Source organism: Andrena cerasifolii, chromosome 9 (genome assembly GCF_050908995.1).
Source record: "Andrena cerasifolii isolate SP2316 chromosome 9, iyAndCera1_principal, whole genome shotgun sequence".
In the NCBI taxonomy this organism is placed as follows: Eukaryota; Metazoa; Arthropoda; class Insecta; order Hymenoptera; family Andrenidae; genus Andrena; species Andrena cerasifolii.
This window is the reverse complement of record NC_135126.1, coordinates 7,611,878-7,635,582: the sequence shown is the minus strand read 5'-3', so window position 1 is coordinate 7,635,582 and position 23,705 is coordinate 7,611,878. Positions and strand designations below refer to the sequence as shown.

Here is a 23,705-nt window from a genome sequence, read left to right as displayed (position 1 = left end):
TTCGGGGCAAAGAGAAGGTATACTAAGACGCGACACTTCGAGCGGTATCTTTGAAGTTCTTCGTTGGCTTGTCCCTTTAAATTGGTTGTATAGGCAGCTGTATATCTTCGTCTTATTATCGCCTCTTGTTAATCCCTCCTCTTTCCGACTACCGAATGGACATTTAAATTGGTTGTGCATTTCGTCTCTCTCTACAACTGGTTTCTTCATCAGAGTATCGCCTCTTAGTATACCTTCTCTTTGCTCGGGGAACTCGCGAGCCCCCTTACCATTTTCGTGTCACACCCAACGTTATCGACTCAGTCTAAAATAAAATTACAACGCTAGGGTAAAGAGTACAGTGGTTGGCCACTTCACCCTTCGTTGCATACTGTTGCAAATATGCAACATATATTTTCTTTTTAAATTTTTTGTTTTAACTAGCCTGTAGTGTGATGTAACTACTTTATCATGAAAGATACATATCCTATATAGTTTCTAAACATTTACATGGATCGCGCTGAACGTTGTAATTCCGCGTTTTTAAGTAATCATAATCGTAATGGCGGAAAAAGTGAAAAAAAAAATTATTTTTCTTTTATTATTATCACTTGTTCGAGTCAAAAAACGTATTTTTTCCCAAATCAAAGAAGTTATGCAGCGAAGGGTTAAGTAAGAGTGTCACATAAGTAGTAAAATGTGAATTTGGTAATTTTGAAATGAAAATCAATATAAATAAGTACAAAAAGCCCCTAATAATCTAAAAATAAGTAGTTTATAAAAAAAAATCAGGAATGTATAAAAATATACAACAAAATGTGTTCCCTACCACAGATACCTCGTCTACGCAATGACGAACGAGAGGTTTACATAAGTAGTAGGTATCTACAAATGTAAGTACCCTCGCCTGTGATACAGCTCTATTCTTTTTCTTCTTTTAGAAACCGAAGCGGTGATATCTGCGATTGTTATACACTAGCAAGTTCACTCATTGTCAGCGGCGATTGCATTCTAATATACTTTCGCGCTCGAGATTTCGATGCTCTACCCAACACAAGGGCTTTACGCCCTTTAGGGTAATATCAATCGCGACACTTTTTTACTCGAGCGGATATGTTGATCGTATTTGGTACATTCTAATCGTAAGAAGGAAGTTTCAAGGAAATTCAGAGACGAGAAAGGACAAGAAGAAAAACATTATGCTCTTTCCATAACGTTCCTTTATATACTCTGTAGGTTCTCGCAGCCACCGCGGAGAGTGTTTCGGTACTCTCGCGCGGCTTCCGCGGATAACAATGAGCGAATACATAATATCTACGTGTCGACGAGGTAAAACGCGACAGCGTTATAGTTAAAACATTTGTAGGGGGGGGGGGCGGGGGGTGAACGGCGATGATGTTCGCGTGGAACGTTAAGAGATCAAAATTGCGACCCGATTTCTCCCCTTTTCGACAAGCTCGAAGAACAACAGAGGCCTCGTCGACCGGATCGTGTCCACCGTCGGATGCTGCGTGACATATACACATGTATGTACTCGTATTTTACTCGGGCAAAATTCAGATGGGGAGAAACTCGAATCGAGAGGTGGTACGGGGAGCGAAGATTTACGAGCAACGTAAACTTCTCGTAGTTTCAGATGCAAAATACACTTGTGAAAATATGTATGTACTTTAGTATATTCTGCCGAACGCTGGCGCTTTTCAAGTCGTACGTGTCGTATGTTTCGTAGAAATGCTTCTTCTCTCGTTTACACGTTTCTTCGACTTGCTCCTGTCCTTTCTTTCTTACCTACACTTATGAATAATTACGTACGTATATTTACGCGGGCACTTGCTTGTTCGTCTTTGAAAATCTTGCGATATACGTAACCATACCTTCCGAGTTCGTCCTCGACACTTTGGTCCCGTTTTGGGTGTTGGAGGAGGAGGAGGAAGATGAGCGCTCGTTCGTAGACTTTCGTTACCGGCACCGCCGTAATCCTTGGCCCCCGTCGTACATTGTATCTAACATGTATCCACCATACATATAGTTCAAGCCCGAGCTGCTCTTCCTCCTAATCCTCGCGCCCTTCTAATTTCTTCCGTTCTCCTCGGTATCGGGCGTTTCCATGTTTCACCAGAAATTAACCAGCAAACCACGACGTCGGAGAAACAGGGCCACAGGGAAGCAGGGTGGGAAGAGTGACGAGCTCACGCCGAAACAAACACGCGGAACGGTTTCGACGAAAGGTGAACGAGATGAAAGTTACAGTTTACTCAAAGACGCGAGACGATGCCTACAATTAAGAAACTAAGGTAGTTGACGAAATCAATAGAATCGGAAGGATTGCATTCTTTTGACGAGACGAAATTGCACCTTCGGATACATTCACGCCCACTTATCGTCAGCGAACTCGCGACCCGCGCGAGTATTCGTGTCACTAAATTACGTTTATCATACGTGGTCCGTATGTATAATTGCCGGTCCCGAAACGACCGAGGAACTCGTTCTCCACAGCTTCGTGGTCATGTAACGGCAGCAACTACGAATATTACACACGTTTGTTTCGATACTAGCAAAGCACCGAGATCAGAATCACGGACATGGGATAAACGGTGGAAGGAACGCTGCGATATCCTCTCTACCGAGGGAGTCATATCCGGCGGTATCGCTAAACGTTACCTTCAACGAGACACACATACATGTATGTACATATACCTGCTACAGTACTATACGTATGTACGCATATACGTATACATGTACACCTACGTGCACATAACGGCCAGCCGTTAAGGGAAAGAACAGGAAAAATAACATCTGTCATTGATGTGTAAAGGCACAGTGGCGATAGTTCTCCGTTCTCCGACGCGATAACATCGGAAATGGAAGTGTGGTCGATAGATCGCGCTCGGACGGTTCGTGGTGTTACGCGGCAATATCCATGTCGGAGGAAGAATTGGGCGTGGTCGGTGCCAAGGTACCAAGGGTGTCGTCGTCCGCCGCTAGGCCGTGCTGACAGCCTGTCGGCGCTGGACTTAATGGTGGAAGATGCGGCGAAGACAGCATTGGGTCGCCACTGTGAATTGGACCGCTCGCATCGTCCTCCATCAAATCTTCAAGCTGCGACATGTTCAAGCTCGTTGCTTCTTCTGCGACAAATTCCGGAATCTGTCGATCAAGAGATGTTACCCTGTTATGGTACTTTCCTTTCAAGTGAACTTAATTTCGATGCAAAGTTAACCGCAAAAATAGCCGAACACAGCGGAGAAGATGCGGATGGGATCGAGTGTCGACAAGGGGGAGGGCCTTTGGAACAGATGGGCGGAAAGGGTGAAGCAAATGGCAAGATGAAAAAGACGAGGCAAATTCGGTTAACGAATATTTAGCTACTTGTATTTCGTCGGATGAAGTGTCTGCTTTGTTCGACGCCATTCATCAACCGCGGGTGCACGACACGATGCGACGCCGACTGTCACGTTATCAACGTTTAAATCTCAAAGCTCAAGGAAACCTGCTTACATTCCGACGAGTCTATCACGAACAATAATTCATGCGGTCTCGACACTCCCGCTCGAGACGTTTTATTAGATATCTGCTGCTTATCTTTCGCACGTAAAACACCGTTATGGAAACTCGTACTCGACTTCGAGTGTGATTACGTACTACTGTACGCAAAACCAACACGCCGGATAATTCGCTAAGGCCGATATCGAGATTAATATCGAATCCAGTGTGATAAGTTTGAAAAATTTCCGCGCTCACAATTCCTCCCGTAGCAAATCCTTAAAGACAGGACCACGAATGCCTGGTAGTAAAAGTAAGTACTTACACAGAGCAGAGCAGAGCAGACAGGAGCACGCGGTAAATAGAGAGACAGACAGAGAGGCAGACATAGAGGGAGAATTAGCAGGGGAGTAAGAGGAGACAGTTGGATGTAATGTGGAACAAGAAGAGGAGGAAGAAAAAGGAGAGAGCACGAGCGAGGATATATAAACGAATGATTTCGTGCTGGCCGGTCTCGTAAGAACAGATGTGAATTATGAAATCAGTCCCGAGAACGCAGCGAACGTTTATTCGGATCAAGGATCGTGAAACGATCGTGGCCGTCTATCGGCGTTGATCGGCATAACCTTGAAAATAATACAAAGTCAGCGAGCAACGTCGCGCGTCGACCTCCTCCCTCGCGTCGTTGTTGATTGGTCGTGTATATGTACATACATACACACAACATGTACGTATGTACAACGTTGCAAGGATAAATCTATAATATACGCCATACGCCACAGTATACACTGTACGGGATAAGAAACGAGGCAAAAGTGTCGCGCAAACTGTGCTAGAACGCGATTAGCTTACCTTTCGTTGCTCGTGCTTGGCTCTGGAGAATCCATGAAGTATGCTGCCGGAAGTTGAGCTCCAGTTGAAGTCCGAAACAGGTAGACCGTGCGTTTTCGCTTGCAACTCCAATTCCTGGACCCGCAAAAGGAGCCGACGATTTTGATGCTCCAGTTGCTTATGCCTGAGCTCGTTCTGCTTCATCCTTGTCAATTCGTTTTTCAAAAGCTTTATGTACTCTACCGACGACTTCAGAATCGTGCCTTTGTTCGGTCTAACATCTCGAACAATTTCGTAATATCTGAAATATATTGAACCGGAATTATCACGGATTGCGGCCACTGCCGCGTATCTATCCATCCATCCTTCCCTCCAACTTACTCTACAGTCTAGACTCTAGACTACACTCTGGAGTCTAGAACTTTAGAGCATAGGCGTATGTACATACGTATAGGTACATATACAATAAGTGTTGAAAAATCTTCACGACACGAACGACTCTGTCGAGCAAGCTTTTCGCCGTTTCGCTCGAAAAAACACACATCTACGGCTACTCGGCGATCTGTCTGTAACGTATGGCTGTTCTCAACTAACGCTTCTATGTATACCTACTCGATTGGCATACATACAGTTAGTAAAAAAAGTATTTGGACACTTTTTAAAATCGCATAACTTTTTTAGAATTGGTCCAAACGACATGAGTTTTTTTTAGAAGCTAGAAGGATTAGTTTTCTAAGTGACGTGTATCGCCGTTTTGAAAAAAAATGCAATTCGTCGGAATAGCAAAAAAATAGTAAAGGTCGTTTTTTAAACTTTTTTCTTTGTAAGCCTTTAATGAAAATTAAACAAACCCGTTTGTAGATTCGCGAAATTCCCGAAATCAGCGATTTTCGACCTTATTCTGCGATCTTTAAGCGTTTATAGCTCAGAGCATGGGCGTCCGCAGGGAGGGTTTTTGAGAAAAAATCGTTTATTTTTCAAAACTGATCTTTATTAAGTTTATACTAAGAAAGGGAATATTTTTAAATTTCGGTTTTAAAGTTTTAATTAAATTTGCACTATAAAATGGGTTAAAAAAAGCAAGAGGGGTATATTTTTCTTTACCATCATCCCAAAGTTGCCCCCTCCCCCCGGAAAAAAAGTCTCCGGACGCCCCTGGCTCAGAGCACCGTTAACTGATTTTGATGAAATTTTAGGCATATATATAACTTCAATCTACAAACGGTTTTTTTTTTAATTTTCATTACAGGCTTACAGAAAAAAAGTTTAAAAAACGATCTTTACTATTTGTTTTGCTGTTCCGACCAATTCCATTTTTTTTCAAAACTACGAAACACGTCGCTTAGCAAACTAATCCTTCTAGCTTCTAAAAAAAACTCATGTCGTTTGGATCAATTCTAAAAAAGTTATGCGATTTTAAAAAGCGTCGAAATACTTTTTTTACCAACTGTACGTATATTAGATATCTATATAGTATGTATTTGCTGACAGGCGTTTCTCGTTATTACTGGTCCAACGGATCGTCCTTCAAGGACTGTGTCATTCGCGAAGAGAAACTGACGAAGCAGTTGACGTGCGAACGGTGTCGCTCCAACTTTAAAATAACGAGTCGCTAATTGTTCGTTTATTCGTTGAATTTAAAGCGTCCCCCTTGCGCATATAAGATAAGTGGGAGAGATGCCGTTCGAGTAACGGAGGAGAGGCAGGATTCCAGAGGCGATGAAAACGATGTCGCCTTGTCACTGTTTGCCATTTTCGTTAGACCGAGCCTCGTTTCGTTATCAAGTAGACGAGATATATACGTACGTATGTATTATATCTTACACGCGTGTTAGCCTACTCACGACGCGGCGCTGTCGCACGTCCGTGCATCGTAAGTACGTCGCGGCGGCTCGTCCGCTCGTATTTCACGCGACAGCGATACGGGGTTACGGGGATACCCCCAAGAAATCTGGCGGCTCACGATGCGCTCTGTCTTCAGGAACGCAACTTCGTTATGTAGCTTCGCGACGTGAAGAACAATGCCCGAGGATTTATCAAGACCATTTGGTGAGGAAATCGTCTCTGCTAAATAGGAACAGACAGATATAGGTGATAGGCACTACGTTACGAGAACAGATACGGGAAGCCCGTGAGTTAAGCGGAGCACGGAGACGCGCGTACGTAAGCGGTACGGTGTCGGTGTGAGCGATAAAATAAAACACGGGCGGAACAGTTGTAGTCTACAATGTTTACACGAGTATTATAGATACTTACATATACTATGCGCGGTTTTAATCCTATCGTTGGACAGAAAAATAGATGGACACAGGCACGGACGGATATGACGTGAATAACTGTACTCACGGGTCATTGGTTTTCGGCAAAAGAGTACCAAGCTCCTTGATTCGGTCGTTGATGTTAAAACGTCGCCGTCTCTCGACTGAAAATTACAATTACAACCACTGCAATTATACTCGTAATGCCGAAGCCGGAAGAAAAGCTGCTTTTCCCGAGTAAGCTTTCCGTTGCTTCTTTTCCTTAACTGGGTTGCGGTTACATCTCGATTATGTCGCAAATATGTATGCGATAGTTGGGACTTGGGGGGAGTGGGGATGCGACGAGGTTCAGCGGATCAGCTTGCGTCTAATTGTCCAGACGATAGAGTACTATTGCTGCTCGTTTTATAGAATGTTCGGTGATTACTTAATCGAGTATTCGAGCAGATAGACCGCGACGAATTTGAAACCCTCAAGTCTGAGCCTGGACCGATCGGATATCGATTCTTTCGGTAGGTACTGGCGTTTCAACAAAACAGACGCAAAGGTTTTTCGCATACATTTCAATAGTATCGACCACTTACTCATATTATGATTATCTTTTTTCTGTCGGTCTTTGGCAAGCGCGTGTATCTCCGCCTCGGTTAGCAACAGAGGCTCCGGTTTGATCTGCAGCTCCGGGATGTTAGTCAGACTTGTCGGCTGGCCATCCTTTAAGCTGTCGCCTAAGGATCCACTCTCGAACGACAGTATATCGTCCAACAGATCCTCTGCCTGTAATCACACGGATATAATGTAGCCGAAGGGGAATGAACTTACTATCGGGCGGCCGATTACTGTTTCCGATTACGATTGCGATTGCGGCCGTGGTGCGTCCAGTTTGACGGATATCGACGACACGGCTGACTACTGGCTGCTTGTCTTTTATCTATGCAGTTGGGACGTTGAGAAAGCGAGAGAGAAAGAGAGAAGAGACAACCAAGGACCGAAAGTAAGGAACGGAGGAAATTTCAGCAGCACAGGAATTTGACGCGCACGTATACATATGTACCTATTTTTATACCGTTCCTCCTTTCTGCGCGCCCTTCGAAATTGTGTAACGAGATAAATGGCAGAGGAACACCGCTCTTTGTGGCAACGGTTGTTGCTTTAGAAAAGCGTTCCCCTTTACAGATAACGCACCTGCATCGTGACGTACATCGCTGTTATCCGCTTTTATCCAAACAGTCGCGATAAGTTGGCTCGCGACCTAATTTCGTATACCACTTCGCTATGCTAATTTCGTTAGGAGAAAAAAAAGGGAGGACCACGGAGGCATGTCGGTCGACGCTTGTACAGTCCTGGAGGTAGGGTGCGAGAGCCGCGAAACGAGGTGCCGCGCGCTCAAAGCTACGACCGATTTCCACGGCGATGCAAATCGAAAGTCGGAAGGTTGGCAGAAAAAGTTGGGAAAAGTAGCTACTCAGATTGGGGCGGCGAGAAGCTGAGCGAAGCGAAGCGCAAAGAATCGCGATCGCACGTGCGCACAACGTGCAGCGCTTATGGGTATTCAGTTGCGTACGTGTAAGTTACGTAAACATTACGTAAGAATAATAACCGATGTCTGTTGATGGCAAGCTGCGTCGCTGTACCGCTGTACCATTGTGCCGCCCGTGCCGCTATGCCGTGGAAAACCAACGATGCTCCGTGATAGGAGAGGAAACAAAGGAGCGAGAGGAAAGGCGAGCAAAGGCGCAGAAAAATAAGCGTCTACGTACGATCCCCGATGCCGATACGTACTACACGTGTACCTACCTATGTAGGAGGACATTACGCGTTACGTACAACACCGCCAAAACGCTGGCTGGTGAATTATCAACGGCAGATGAAAAGTGTCGCAGAAGTAACACGGAAGCGAGAACTGCCTTTTCATATTATCGTTAACGTTTTATCTGATCGCGTTATTTCATTGGACTCTTATCGTCACGTTTCATTGGCACAATCAATTGCTCCCCCGTCCCCGAGCCGAACCAAACACTTTACGCGTAATCCGTAAATACCTACACCGGCCGACCGAAACGCGTGTACGTATTATACTAGATTAAACGACCAGACGTCAAAGTCGTCCACTCTGTCGTATAATTCGAATGCCTAATCGTGTCTGGTGTCGCAGCGCCCGCGCCCCTGCCGTTCCATTCCAAATCCTATCGTATCAGGTTCCGTTGGCTACGCCACAAACGCGAGAAGCAACAGCGTTTACCTAAGTCCCGAGTAGTTCGATGCGGTCTGTACGATTCGTTCCGGCCCTCCGGATTCACAGAACCAGCAACGACAAATAGAAGAAGGAAAAAGAGGCGAGGCAGTGTGGCCGTGCTGTCGGGATCGTTGTTCGACCACGCAACCACGTGGACGTACATGCGATAATTGTTCGTTATCCAGCACTGCAGTGTACACGATTAACGAGACGCGCGCGGATAGCTTGGCTGAGCGGCGCGTAAACCGATAGTCTCTGCCTCAAGCGCGTTTACTTACAATAATTCGTGCATTTGCAGCGACGCTGACATAGGCAACGATGCGATTTGTTTGCGGCTTGTACGCTGGCTACAAGAAAGGAAAAATTTTACGATTCGTTGCCACGTTGCATCCATGAATCTTGATCGGATGCTATTACGCGAACGAATCGTTTCATAACTACTAACGCGCATCCGGTACGGAAGAGAACATAATGTCTGTTCCTACTACATTCATATAAGTACATATATATATATATAATAATTTTCTGTTCTAGTCAAGGCTTCAGATCAAGGAAATTAACATACATCAATTAAATTACTAAATTTGACCACCCCCACTTTAGGGAATGAACTAAATTTTAGAAAGTCTAGGAATTCGCTAGCCTCCAGAAATCGGATTCCAGATTTTCAAATATTTAATTTTATTATTAATTTTTAATCCATGCTTACAATTAGAGTACATTTTATATTGCATTAATCTTTTCACCACTCGAATTACTAAATTTGACCACCCCCACTTTAGGGAATAAACTAAATTTTAGAAAGTCTAGGAATCCGCTACCCTCCAGAAATCGAATTCCAGATTTTCAAATTTTTAATTTTATTATTAATTTGTAATCCATGCTTACAATTAGAGTACATTTTATATTGCATTAATCTTTTCACCACTCGAATTACTAAATTTGACCACCCCCACTTTAGGGAATAAACTAAATTTTAGAAAGTCTAGGAATTCGCTAGCCTCCAGAAATCGGATTCCAGATTTTCAAATATTTAATTTTATTATTAATTTTTAATCCATGCTTACAATTAGAGTACATTTTATATTGCATTAATCTTTTCACCACTCGAATTACTAAATTTGACCACCCCCACTTTAGGGAATAAACTAAATTTTAGAAAGTCTAGGAATCCGCTACCCTCCAGAAATCGAATTCCAGATTTTCAAATTTTTAATTTTATTATTAATTTGTAATCCATGCTTACAATTAGAGTACATTTTATATTGCATTAATCTTTTCACCACTCGAATTACTAAATTTGACCACCCCCACTTTAGGGAATAAACTAAATTTTAGAAAGTCTAGGAATTCGCTACCCTCCAGAAATCGGATTCCAGATTTTCAAATTTTTAATTTTATTATTAATTTTTATGTATATAAATTTAAATTAAAAATTAATAATAAAATTAATAATATATATATGTACGTGTAGCCTATGTACCTAGTTGTTATTCAAACATTTCGACTATCCTACGTAAAGGAAACACGAACGACGTTTTCACGTTTGTCGTCCATGGCGAGTATATTGTTGGTTCTTAAACAAGTAGACTAACAATGAGACTCACCTTACATCTCCGAGTTATTATATTGAACACTGGCATCTTGTTGCAGCAATCGTTGGCAAGGAAAGCGCCAAAATTTGTACGTTCGGAGGTAGCGGTGTCAGGAGCAGTGTCAATGGCATATGCGCGCAGGTACGTACGCACGCACGCACGTACGCACGCACGCACGTGCGTATAGGCGTTCACTATGGCGCGCGGTCAACGTAAAGAGAGAAAGTTGGACTGTCTAAAACGGGAAAGAGGGTGCGCTTTCAGGTATTAGCCGTCAAAGCGGGCTTCCAGCGGCCTTTATCCTCCTCGAACAATAACACCGAATTCGCGATCTGGATTTCAGACGACGAATGGTGAGTCCCCGATGGCCGGCGCCGGCGCCGACGCTGTTCCGAGTCCTTGGAATTTCGTAAACAGACGCTGCTCCTCGGTTGACGGGCGATGAATATCACAATCGACACAACACTGGCGACTGGCATACGGCGATGCCCGGCGACCGTGCAAAAACGACGAGCGTGACGGTGGAAAGAAAGAGAGAAGCTTTGGCTAGAGGCGCTGGAATTTAGAGAAGATTAGGAGTATAGAGGAGCAGAGAGAAGTTGGTCGAGATCGCGAACAATTTCGTGAAACGCGCGTTTGTACACATATCCTTCGGAACTGTAGCGGTGAGAAGGAGTCCAATCCCATCAGGATAACTGCAACGAAACGTGTGCGACCGCGACCGCGACCGCGACCGCGAACGCGAACGCGAAAATTAACGCCAACTGGACTGGGTCCCGGAACGCTCGGCTGACAGACGAATGCATTTTTTTCGTGCTCGGGCTCGATGGCTGTTCGATATGAGCCTGGATCGTGGCAACCTTGCGTTTTCTCCTCGTACTACCGCTCCGTCGCGGCTCCGGCTACCTACGATTAAGCACCTCAAGGTTGCGGTTACCCAATAACGTATTTCTCGATCTCCGCGGGTGGTGGAGGGAGCACCGGCTGAACGAAGGAAGACTCAGGAATGGCGGGAGACGGAGCAGGGAACGAATAGTCCGTGAGTGGCGGGAGGTGAGCAGGTGGAGGTAGCACGCTGATAACACTCGAATCTTGCCGCGAAGCGGAACCGTCGGAAACTAACGTCATGTCCCAGAGTAATCCGACGAGCGAGCAGCTTCTTATCAGCTCGCATCAAAACCGATAAGACAGAATAATCCCGTCGCGTCAGGTCGCCACGCCTCGCCTCACCTCGCCTCGCCTAGCCTCGCCACGTCTCGTCCCGTTTCACGTCTCTAGTCGACGAGCAAAAAATAAATTGGATAATACAGAGGGAGGGTTGCCCCTAAGCGTGTGTCCGCCGGTACGTAGATTTAAGATTATCGTCCAACATTGTCAGTAGACATTGCAATTTGGATATCGCACACTCGGTAAGCTCTTTGGGTCCAACAACCTTCTCGAAGCCGGCCGCGGGGAGCCGGGAGCGGGCAACTCGATCTCTTTCTCTCTCTTCCTTGTCGCGGCGTCAACGGATTACGCAAGCGCACGCGAGAAGGTTACTGGAAACCGTTCCGATACGAACGACTGATTGTCGATAACGATAGAAGCCGTTAAAATCAGGTTTCCTCGCGCGTGAACCGAATCTTCACTGTTGATGGTGCAACTCGTTTCGGTACTGGCCACTACTGCTTGAACGCGCGCCGCGTGTCTCGCGCCGCGCCCCGTCACACTTCACACGCCACGCGCCACGGCGCGATGCCCCACACTTGTCTGTCTCCTTGCCCTGCATGCTTTTCTGCCGCTCTGCTTCCCTGCCAGTCTGTCCATAGCTATCGGCTGTTAACAAGTTAACAACTCGACCCGCTGCCGTCCCGATATCTATCGGCGTGGCTTGCGGTTTACGGCGTGTCACCGGCATGGTCTTTCATGTATCGCATCTTCGGACCACCGTATCATCGTTTCGTTATATACTGCACAGTTTCATTCACTTTAAAGTTCTAGTCGCAATAGGTCCTTCGTTAATTCCTTTGTACATTATCTTCTTTTCCCTTAAACTTCCCTGCCGCGCGTCCACGATTTTCCCGTTTCGTTCCATCGCATTACGAATTCCAGTCTCGCGTGGGACGTGCAACAAGTCGAGTATGTGATCGAGGTAACGGAGTTGGTTTCTCCGTTAACCGGGTCGTGTCAAAGTCTCGAAATATATCGCGTATACCGACGTTTGCGCGGGATGTTTAATCGGACACAATGAAATTGTCTTCATCTTTGATTCAATCGATTGGCATGATACGTACGTAGGTACTTCTGTACGTAGCGCATGACAGACGGAATCAACCTTAGAGCGTGTAAACATGGAGGAAGCATGCAACGGGCAAAAATGTAGACGGCGGTGGAAAGAAAAACATATACATTGGGGACACTCTCTCTCTTTCTAGCGTCGGGGGCGTCAGCGTTTTTTTTTTTTAAAGTTGGAAAGAGAGGGTGTCCCCAATGTATATGTTTCTCTTTCTACAGCCGTCTACATTTTCGCCTACTGTATGCTTCCTCCATGTTTATGTGCTCTAAGATGTCAACAGTGAACGATTCTGGGGAAACGTGTGTGTCGTAAGGCGTAAAGGGACGTAACGGGACGTAAAAGAGTCGCACACTCCGTTCGCGGAGGAGAACACGGCTGCCTGATCGGCATGCTGATTTCATCGCGATCGTCAACGCACGACGAATGTCAAATGAAAAGAAAGCGATCGATGATATCCACCTTTCAAGTACCGAATACGTATGCAACTACATACCGTTAGTGAAAAAAGTATTTGGATACTTTTTAAAATCGCACAACTCTTTTAGAATTGGTCCACGCGACATGAGTTTTTTTTAGATGCTAGAAGGATTAGTTTGTTAAGCGACGTGTTTCGTAGTTTTGAAAATGAATGCAATTAGTCGGAATAGCAAAAAAAAGTAGTAAAGGTCGTTTTTTAAACTTTCTTCCTGTGAGCTTGTGATGAAAAATCAAAAAACCCGTTTGTAGATTGGAGTATATAGGTACCTAAAGTTTTATGAAAATCGGTTAACGTTGCTCTGAGCTAGAAACGCTTAAAGATCGCAGAATAAGGTTGAAAATCGCGAAATTCCCGAAATCAGCGATCACCTCACTTAGCAAACTAATCCTTGCATCTAAAAAAAAGTCATGTCGTTTGGACCAATTATTCTAAAAAAAGTTATGCGATTTTAGAAACGCCACCTGAGGCTACAGCGAAAAGTCGTTCTGCGTACTGGATGATCAATACATACATAGGTACTTACGTAAAGGGAACGCGCAGTCGTGCACGCATATCTGGTGAAAGTATAGTAAATGTATCGTACCCATACGCATATTTACGCGGGTATGGCCAGACACAATTTAGTCTTATTAAGAGATCTAGATCGCGGGTAAGGTCGAGCGCGCTCACGAATTCTCGTAGTTTCTCTCTGCTCCTCGGCCTTCCCTCGATTCCGACAGTCCCACCACCTCTCATCTTACGTCACTCGTTTCCCAACCCTTACTTACTACCGTATGTCTTACAACTTCCGTGGAGAGATGCTCTCTCCTGCATTCCAGTAGATCGGTTCGTGGGTAGGTACATATGTACGTTTCGCGTAAGTACAAAGCTCGTCGAATTCAACGTACCTCGGAATTGCTGGTAGCGACGCTGGAAAGTCCTGGTGACATGCCGCCAGTCGTAGGATCCGGGCTGACCGCGACCGGATTACCGTGCGACAAAACCGTGGGAGCGTGCGGATACGAGGCCAGATGAGGATGCTGCGGCTTTGGGTGTTGCACCGCCGGTCCTGGCGGTGCACTCTGGACAACCATCGGCGTGGATGTTGGCACAGCCTCGACCGAATTTTTACCGAGGACGCTTTCGCTTTCAGTGTCGATCGTACCACCGCGAAATGACTCGTGCAGATACTGCCGCACTTGGTTTTTTTGCTTTTGTACCACGTGGTACCGTGTCGGATTTTCTAACAGTGTGCGTACCTGCAAACAAGATCCACTCAGAGCTTTCGACATCTCTCGACCTTCTTCCTACCCCGCCAACCACCATCACCTCCCTCCCTCTCTCTATCTAATTGTAAGTTCCCCCGTCTTTCATCGCTTTGTAATAAAATTCGAATCCGAACATAATGTTTTTGATCTTGAGTTTACTACTTTTACTTAACCCAGACCCTTGCAATTGAAGATTGAGAGGGGAGAGGGCACTGTGGAGGCGATGAGAGTGGGAAATACATAGGTTGTAGCACTTGTAGGTGATACAGAGGAAGCAAAAGCGTACTTGTAGGACTTGCGGCGGCACGTCCACCCCGATTGTCGATAGCGCCGCAGGTGGTACTGGTCTCGGAGGAGCTGCCGGTGGTCTGTGCAGCTGCAAATTTTGACGAAACTCCGACTCTCGCCTTTCCTGCTCTTGCAGCTGCTCTCGCATCAGCTGGAGCTTCAATTGCGTGCGCGAAGTGGGCGTTGCAGTCTTAAACGTTGGTGGACTGAAAAATCATGAGAAACATTTTGGCCTTTTGCACCGGACAACGTTCTTCGTGTACATTAGGGTGGCTCTTATTTACTCTTGGTAAATTTTTTTTCTCAAGATTTTCTTCGTGGCACCCTCCAGAATAAGTCCAAATAATAAAAAATAAAATGAGAACAGTTTGTCGCACGAGAAAAAGTAATAGAACATAAAATATGCTCCTTGTCCGCACCTACAACTTTTGTTTGACATATTTTTTTATTTAATCAATAACTTGGAGGATATTATAGAAAACCGACTTTGTGAGCTATTAAATAATTCTTTAAATGTTTAAGAGCCCAGGGGCATTTTTCCCGTTATCCGATCGGTCTCAAAGTTTAAACAGATTTTTTTGTTATTACTTGAAAGTATTCTGGGGGATGCCCGGAAGAAAATTCAAAAGTCGCAAAGAGCCACTCTAGCGCACATACATAGCGCCTGCGCAATGTCTCGGTAGCAGAATACGCGGGTCGGATATTTATTTTTATGTATTTTTAACTTCAACCAACAAGCTTCCTCGACTATACATAAACGTTTAAATAGCCCAAACTATTAAGCTATCCAGTTAAAAGCGCAAGAGAGCACGAATGGGAAACAAAACTCCCTACAGTCTACGCTCTAAGTAGATCTACACGGCTCGAACCACGACAGACGCGGGCTATACGCGTGACCTTGAGATCGCCTTCCGATCACTGTCCAAGCCTACGGCATACCACGCAAATTCTGAGAATTACTCTTTACGTAGCATCCGATTGCTCGTTCCAATCAAATTTCCGCCAAGGTAGAGCAATTGTAAGAATCGTTAAAGCGGACTCAGGTCGAGGGAAATTCCCTACATGTGGTATGACGAAAATGCTTGCGGCACGGCGAGTCTAGTCGAGTTGACATGACGTTACGCGCCACCTAGCAGTCGGAAGAATATTCCCAATTTCACCAATGTGGGAACAAAGCCAACTTGTAGCCATAAGAACACCAAAATAGAGAGATTGTGCAATTTGGACCGAATTTCGAATCCCTATCTTCGAGTGGCGTTCCTTTTTTTTCCTTCCGGGCACGTCAAAGGTGCGGTTCTCGCATCGGACAGATCGAGACCTCGTCCGTTTCACGTATTCGTCGCGCAACTGTCGCGCGAGTTACGTAACACCTTTCGGTGAAAAACCAAACGAGCCTCTCTATATTCTTTCGTCCCTACTCCTTCCAAAGTCTTCTCGCCTCCTCGGTCTTTATTCTCGCACAGATAATCGTTTTTTCTTCGTTTCGTTTTGCCACGACCTTGTATTCGATTAGTAGACGGATCGCGCTAATTCGGTCGGGAGAGACGACGCATTCCCCTGAAAGTTGCGTTGCAACCGATTCTCACGATCGTTCGTCGCTTCCCTGCGATCCGACTTACCAACGATGGAGAAAGAATATAAATCGAGAAACCGTATACGCGGCATCCGCAACGTCCGCGAGAGATGTACGCGCAAGTTCCAAGGACAGTCCCCTAAATTTAGAAGCAATGTTTACGATCGAGGAGAACGCAGACGTATCGGGAAAGAGGAATGAATGACTAACGGAGACGCGAATTTCCCTACCGGCTAAGCGTAGTCTAGCGGAAAGGTATTTGGTTTGTCTCGTAAAACCAAAAGCAGAAGCTCGAACAAATATGGGAGCGGGCGCGGATGCAAAGATGGCTGAGAATGACGCAGACGTATCATAGATAGCGCGAAGAAAAGCGCGGGAGAGTTTGAGAGTAGAGTGGAGTTGGAACCTAGGAACGTTAATCGCTTCTGTACCAGCCTTGCGGACGAGTGGCGCGCAACGAACGCGCGAACGCAATATGACCGTTGCCGCCGGAAGGATATACAGCCGGTAGCGTAGCTGCACTCGCCGTCGCTTTCGTCGTCTTCGTCGCCGTCGTCCCGTCGACGATCGACGGATCCATTTCGAGAATCATGCGCAGATCCTCGTCGATGCCAATGTGCACACGCACGCGTTGCTCCTGTTGTTGTTCTCGGTGCTCTCGTTTCTCCGATTGCTTTGGTCGCTCCACCTGTTCCCACCCACGATCCGGAGTGGATGGACAGCTGGTGGTCCGAGCGACAACTTCGAACGCGTCGCTCGAGTATTCGGTGTGGTTGCGGCTCGGCCACGCGTACGGTAACGAGTTGCTCGTTCCACCGGAGGCTCGCGAAAACAAAATTGAGTCAAGCGACGAACTCTGCTGTCTGGATAACGGAACCGACAACGATGTCGGCGATGTCGACGACGCAAGTCCTGTCTCCAGTCCTGTTCCCAGTCTCGAACTCGGTCCCGATTCCAATTTTAATTTTGATACCAGTTCCGGTTCTGGTTCCGATCCCAACGACGCGGTGAATCGCGGAGTTAGCGTGTGTGATGCGATCGGCCAATGGGACAGTGGCTTCGTCGTTGTTGTTATCGTAGATGTTCTCGCTATATTCGTTACCGTCGTCGACGTCGTCCCAATTTTTGAATCGACAGTCGTTACGGTGCGAATCACCGGACGGCCGACGTCGTTTATTCGGTTTAACCGTGACACTAGATCCTCGAATTCGACGATTTGTCGCGCCGTCTCGGACGATATCTCTTGCATGTCCTCCGTGGGAGGTGAAAATGCTTCGCGACCGTACGAGCCGAAGCGTCGCGACGCTACTAAACCCTACTTTTGGCGTTTCTTGTTATCGACAACGACAACGACGACGACGACGACGACGACGTCGATGATGATGATGATGATGAGGAGGATGAGGATGAGAACGACAATGACAATGACAACGACAACGACGCTGTCAACGCCAAAAAACCGGCGCCCCTAAAGCTCTAAACCTGGATTCATTGCGTTACCACATTTTTCGTCTTCTCTCTCTTTCAATTCCTATGGCTCGTTCGAGCGAGACTTTCGCGCACACGCATCTGCGAGCCAACTCCCGGCCATCACTCGTTCGCTCGAGTGAGCGAATTAAGAAACGCGCAAACATGCTGGTCGCATATAGTAACGTGTCGAGTCCAATTTTATCGAGAATGGTTTAGCCTAGGTAGTGTCATTTTCGTCGGTAACTTGCCATCATCCGCCCTACCATATTTTGCCACCTTTGCAAAGGCCTTTCTCCTCTAAAATACATTGCGTGGCGATGCCCAACGAGATGAAGGGAGACGAGCGGTCTTATTCAAGATCGATTCTCCTTCTCCTTCGAGAGCAATCGTGATCAAAGGTGCGCAAGCGCCAGCGCGATGAATTAATAACAGTGGGTGTATTCTCCGCGAGTTGGACCGAGCCAAACCGAGCCAAACCGAGTCGAGCCGAAGTAAGTTGGGAATAACTATTCACTATGCAGAAGCGAACGGACGAGCGGGACGAGAAACGTAGCTCGAAATTAAACAGCTTGTAGATAATGTAGATTGTAGAGTGTAGGTAGAGAGTGGACTGGGCCCGTGCCCCGTCGGAACACTCGGAAGTCTCGGAACCGTGGCTGTGCTGTAGCGCACACTGTTGCCGCATTCTATCTGTGCCTGTCGGTGACGGTTGAGAGTGCAATTGAGACACTCGTAAATGCGTCTTATCGTTAGGTTGACGTTCAGCGGTTTTCTCGAATTTCTTTCGAAAACCATACGGCATTCCCACTGAAGTTGTAATAGAGAGTGTACGTAACTTGACAACTGGTGAAAGACATCCGACAAGCTAGTGTTGTGCCGTCCATGCAGGACTGTATGCTCTTCTAACCGGATTAAGAAAGAAAGAAGCGCCGATCACGACCATCGTGCTCGCTGGCACTTGCGTCTCAATCGCTACCCAGAAGCACAGACATACATATAAGTTTTTGACTTTTGAGTGAAGCAATGGGTTTAAGATTTTCATCGCGAGTGTAGCTGTTTCCTGGCGTACCTGTTAGTATTTGGTGCCCGACTCTTTAATTCGTAGTACATGATATCTTGCGCCGGCGTAGACAGAAAGGAGAGGGCCTGTTCCCAATCGCCGTCATTGTTTTCGTATCCATTTTCATTCGCATGAATGTTGGCCGGGTCGTCGAAGGCGACGTCGACATCCTTCTCTTCGCATCGGCGGGCACAGAGACTCGCCTCGCGATGCTCTAAATCGGCCGTGATAGCCGCCAGATCGAAACCCATGTCGATTCCTGATTCTTCCATTCTCGGGGCCGTGAGCTCGTAGAAAAAGCACGACGCGGCGGCACGGACCGAACCGGGGCGTCGCGACGCCACTTGCCGCGGATCGACCAGACTCGATACTTTTCTCAGCAAAACGATCACGATTACACCAACGATGTTCTTGAGTTTTGCTTTTCAGCGTGGCGCCTCCCCACTGGCAGAAGCCGTGATGCCGCGCGTGGCCAATGATAATCGGACCAGAGACTGCGGACGGGGACGGGGGACCAGGGACGAGGGATGGGAAACGGGTGACGGGAGACGGGGGGACGCGAGAGCTACGAACCGGGCAACTGGGTAGGAATACATATACAGCTGGACGAACGAACGTACGAATGCACGGACGCACGGGCGCACGAACGCACGAACGTACGAACGCACAAGACCTCGTAAGTCGTAGCACTTGACCAATCGACAGATGCACGCTGCTCCTTGCACGATGCTCGACGAGCGTTTTGTCAAGGAGATAGAAGACGAGTAGATCACAGGTTCCTCGCGAATGAACATCCGCAATCTTCTGCCTGTTACCCCCATCCTCTGACGTTGACGACACACAGGAGAAAGCTGACAAACGAGAAACGTGTACTTACAGTACTCACTCGAACGATGCCCGCACGGTTTATTAGCCGACACGGACATACGCGTTGAATTTACAAATTTCGTGTGCATGAAATACGTGTACATACGTCTTTATTTATATTTTCGGCGGTTTCGGAAAAGAAGCTATTTATTCGAGAAACGAACGAGCAACCGTAAAAAAAAAATGGAGGATGCGTGAACGCACCACAAATTCAGATTACGCTCACATTGTTTTATCATCGAGATATGTTCGGCTACTGCTACCGCTGCAGCTAGGGACTCGCGAGGGATAGGGAAAAACGAGAAATGAGAAACATAAGGAGCGTGTAAAGCGCGCGAGTGGGTGCGCTATCACGAGGCCGAACGCGTGCTTACGCTTACCAGGCGCTGCTCCGTCTTTTTCACCACGCTGCGATTCCTAACTAGTATAGCCATCTCACGGTCGACTCTTCAATCTTTCCATTCGATCGAGATCCACCATCTCTATTCACAGGGAAGTGCAAGCGCGCTGTGCCTGCTCCAATCTCTATTCTCAACACCTTTCTCGACTGTTAACTCTTACCGTGAAAATTTCGTTCTATGTACTCTTGTTTCTATTCTTTCGAACTGCAGCACATACATATGCCGTGTTTGTCGCATTGCGGGGGGACACGGTGCCACTATGTAGCACCGATTGCAGCGAGTTGCCTTATCACTACGCTTTTTCCATTCCATTCACGCCTGTGCTATCCACTTGCACCCCATCACTTTTCTGCCAAACATTGAAACGTCGTCGGTGTTCTACGCGGTACTCTCTTTTATGTAAATTATAGCAGGCATTATGCGTCCACATTCCGGTAGCAGATTCGTCATCGGCGATGACGAAAGTTTCGCAGTGTTTGTTGTTTTACTCGCCAAGCCAGTTGGTGCTTACTCGCAAAATTTAGAAAACTGCTGTCGTCGGAATTCGATGCGCCATGGTACGGGAAAAGTGGAACGGCCACGTTTTACACAGACCGATCCGATGGTCGTACCGTACGAATGAGTAGGCCCTCATTTCGTGGCAGTCGATCGAGTTTTGGTCTTTCGGAGCGAAGAGCAATTCGACTCGACTCGACTCCACTGACTTGACTCGATTCGACACGATTCGATTCGGTTCAATTCACTTCGATACGACACAATACGATCTGATCTTATTCGCGATGGATCGTCGGCTTTGTCATTTTGCGTTGTTGTCGCTAATGGCATGGGCTAACGGCATTCAAGTGTTCGATAAGGAGAAACGATTCCCCCCGGAAATATCAGAAAAGCTGGACGAATACTGGGACGCATACAAGGTGTGTATATCAGATATTTCTCCTTCAACGGCTTCAACGTTAGATAGGTATTAAAGGTTTCTCGATCATTAGGTATTCGTTCTGTAATTCTTGTTCCTGCAGGCTCGTTATAATAAGAGTTACTTCGGAAACGTGGAGAGTGCTAGAAGGTTGACTTGGGAAGAAAATCTAGTGATGATTTATAAACACAACTTGATGGCAGCTGCGGGCCATCACAATTATACGCTACGAGACAATCATATTGCGGATCTCGGAACTAGACAATACGTTCGGGACATGGTTCGTCCATATACCTATCTATCGAATCGCGAAAGGGAGTGGTTTATTGTCATGTTTTGTATCCAGGTGAAACTGATCCCGAGCAGCAAGCGTCACGTGTCGAAGGAGTCGATAGTGGGGGCGGCATGGGGGTCGCACGAGGCACGAGGCCACCTTCCACCGCAAGTCGACTGGCGCCAAAAAGGATTTAATACTCCGGCGCAGAACCAAAAGGATTGCGGCAGCTGTTACGCTTATTCGATCGCTGAAAGCATTCAGGGGCAAATCTTCAAAGAAACCGGCATGTTGATCCCCTTGAGTGAGCAGCAGTTGATCGATTGCAGCGCGTCCACTGGTAATTTAGGTTGTGCCGGCGGATCTCTGAGGAATACGCTGAGATATCTGGAGAAGGCAAAAGGGCTGATGGCTCAAGCTCAGTACCCGTACAAAGGAAAAGTACGCTGTTTATTATTTAGTAGATACCTACCTGTAGCTAAGCACGTGGGTCGTTTCGAGAAGTGATTGTAAATTTTAGGTAGGGGAGATTGGGGCAGATTGTAACAAAAAAGTTTTCACTGTTTTTTCTCGAAAGTGTTTTCCTCAATCAGGAAATAATTCTCGAGATTTACTACTTGCATATGTGGTGGACTAATTGCGTGAAAGTACGTGACAAAATCTTGGACACTTAGATATCTAGCTTCATCTTAAAGAAATCTGAACCTTTGTTACAATGTGCCCCAGTCCCGGGGTAAATTGTAACACATCTACTTTACTTATTTAAATACAAATATGAACAGAAATAAACATTTCTAAAAACTATAAATGAAAACACATATCATTATAAAACATTTGATATACGTGAGTTGCCAGATTTGTCGTTCAAAAGATTTTACTTATGTTACAATTTACCCCTTGTTACAATCTGCCCCGGTCTCCCCTACGTAGGTTCTTGATACGCGCTTGCAATTAGTCTCTTACTTAGTCCCTCGCTATTCCACAGATTTCTCTTCCCTTCTTTCGTAACGTTTATCTCCGCGTGCTGATTTAAGCGCACAGTCGCGGCTGATGTAACGAACAAAAATTTTCACGCGAGCGTCAACAAACGTTACGCAAAGAAATCCGTTTGGAAGAGTCGAAGAGTAGTGGCACGGTATCGAGCTTTCCCCTTTGCTTTCGAGTTGCATACATATCACTCATCGAATCGCCTGGAATCCCGGTAATTAGGCAGAAAGGATTAAACAAGGCGACATGTTTCCTTTGAGAGCAGCAAAGCCCGTGTCGTTTCCATCAGGACTTGAGCGTGGTCAACATTACTTCGTGGGCGGTGTTGCCAGCGCGTGACGAGAAGTCTTTGGAGGCTGCTGTAGCGACCATAGGTCCCGTAGCGGCTTCCATAAATGCCAGCCCGAAAACTTTTCAGCTCTATCAGTGAGTATGCCGCTCCCCATCACCGCACGCCTACCCCCTGCGGATTCCAATCGCACGCCGTTTTGGGTCGCTTAAAGTTTAAAAAACATTCATTGAGATTCGGTCGATCAGTACTTTTTACGTTTGGCCGGCATGCTTTGATAAGCGACAAGGCGAAATAGCGGAAAAGGTGGGAAAAATGGATGAAAGAATTTTTTAACACGCAATCGACTCGTGCTCGGTAAATGTTTACGCGAAAAACGAGAAAACGAAAACTCGTATCGTCCCTCTTTCACGGATATTCGAAGAAATTGGTCCAGTTGCGGCGATAACCTTTGGTGCATCGTCCACGCGATGACCCTGAAGCGGAACTCGCTAAAGTCGTTGAACTCGCAGCTACTAATTGAAAAGGGCACGGGACGGAAATATGTAGCTGGAAATTTATAATCGATCTTTCGAACAGATCTTTCTCGCGCGCGCCCGCCCCCCGCTTCTGCAGCTTTCCGGTTTAATGGGGAAACTTAATAATTTTTCAAAACAACTCGGTTCACAGCAAAGGAGTGTACGACGACGAACGTTGTAGCTCGGACATGGTGAATCACGCTATGCTGATCGTCGGATACACGCCAACCGAATGGATTTTGAAAAATTGGTGGGGCGACGGATGGGGTGAACACGGCTACATGCGTCTGGCTAAAAATAAAAATCGATGCGGCATAGCCAATTACGCGGTATATGCAAAAGTTTAATCAAACTGAATTAAAGGTGGAAACGTACGCAGATGGAATTAGATAGTGGCATTGGACTTTCCGAAACTACCTATGTGTATCTTTCTATTGCCCGTTGATCGATCCAGAGATGGAAATGTTCTGGGAAACGTTCTTGACCAATGATTGGCCAAGAGCTGCGGATGAAGAAATCGACCAGCAAGCAAACAGAACGATAGAGAAAGAGAAGGAGATGCGAGAGAAAAAGAACGATAGAGATATGTATATCTACATTGTTTCCGACTCTTTTTTTCTCCCCATTCTTCTTCCTCCTTTCCTGCTCCTCCAACTAACTGTTTCGCCTTCTCCAGCTCCAAGCTA

General features: G+C 46.3%; 2 protein-coding genes across 6 annotated transcripts; one reads left to right on the top strand and one right to left on the bottom strand.

Moving 5' to 3' along the window:
- Window positions 1-1,176: 1,176 nt before the first annotated feature.
- On the bottom strand, window positions 1,177-19,042 carry Mitf (transcription factor Mitf). 5 transcript variants are annotated; one of them, XR_013086425.1, is made up of 8 exons: window positions 16,672-17,597; window positions 14,666-14,873; window positions 14,020-14,370; window positions 7,136-7,325; window positions 6,640-6,715; window positions 4,315-4,594; window positions 2,724-3,126; window positions 1,177-2,687 (listed from the first exon to the last, which is right to left on the bottom strand). XR_013086425.1 is itself a non-coding variant. In XM_076820230.1 (7 exons), the coding sequence occupies exons 1-7, from the start codon at window positions 19,040-19,042 to the stop codon at window positions 2,884-2,886; spliced, it is 1,611 nt and encodes a 536-aa protein (XP_076676345.1). In that variant the 3' UTR covers window positions 1,177-2,883. The 5 variants fall into 5 exon arrangements, 4 of the variants coding, with proteins under 4 accessions (XP_076676345.1, XP_076676343.1, XP_076676342.1 ...); XM_076820230.1 differs by lacking the exon at window positions 16,672-17,597 and adding an exon at window positions 18,780-19,042 and having other exon boundaries at window positions 1,177-3,126; XM_076820228.1 differs by having other exon boundaries at window positions 1,177-3,126; window positions 4,315-4,567; window positions 16,672-17,599.
- A 1,149-nt stretch (window positions 19,043-20,191) lies between these two features.
- Ctsl4 (Cathepsin L4) lies at window positions 20,192-23,615 on the top strand. The gene is made up of 6 exons (XM_076820284.1): window positions 20,192-20,606; window positions 20,662-20,952; window positions 21,055-21,231; window positions 21,298-21,666; window positions 22,478-22,638; window positions 23,171-23,615. Exons 2-6 carry the CDS (start codon window positions 20,818-20,820, stop codon window positions 23,364-23,366), a joined length of 1,038 nt encoding a protein of 345 aa, XP_076676399.1. The 5' UTR covers window positions 20,192-20,606; window positions 20,662-20,817; the 3' UTR covers window positions 23,367-23,615.
- The last annotated feature ends 90 nt before the right edge of the window (window positions 23,616-23,705 follow it).

What these genes read in the sequence shown, in the direction of transcription:
- Ctsl4 (XM_076820284.1), top strand. Translation starts at nt 20,818, where the DNA reads ATGGATCGTCGGCTTTGTCATTTTGCGTTGTTGTCGCTAATGGCATGG. An exon ending in AATACTGGGACGCATACAAG is followed by an intron (nt 20,953 to 21,054) that starts GTGTGTATATCA and finishes TTGTTCCTGCAG; the next exon opens with GCTCGTTATAATAAGAGTTA. An exon ending in AGTACCCGTACAAAGGAAAA is followed by an intron (nt 21,667 to 22,477) that starts GTACGCTGTTTA and finishes CTTTGAGAGCAG; the next exon opens with CAAAGCCCGTGTCGTTTCCA.
- Mitf (XM_076820227.1), bottom strand. Translation starts at nt 17,489, where the DNA reads ATGCAAGAGATATCGTCCGAGACGGCGCGACAAATCGTCGAATTCGAG. An exon ending in AAAAGATAATCATAATATGA is followed by an intron (nt 6,716 to 7,135) that starts GTAAGTGGTCGA and finishes TGTAATTTTCAG; the next exon opens with TCGAGAGACGGCGACGTTTT. An exon ending in CCAAGCACGAGCAACGAAAG is followed by an intron (nt 3,127 to 4,314) that starts GTAAGCTAATCG and finishes CTTGATCGACAG; the next exon opens with ATTCCGGAATTTGTCGCAGA.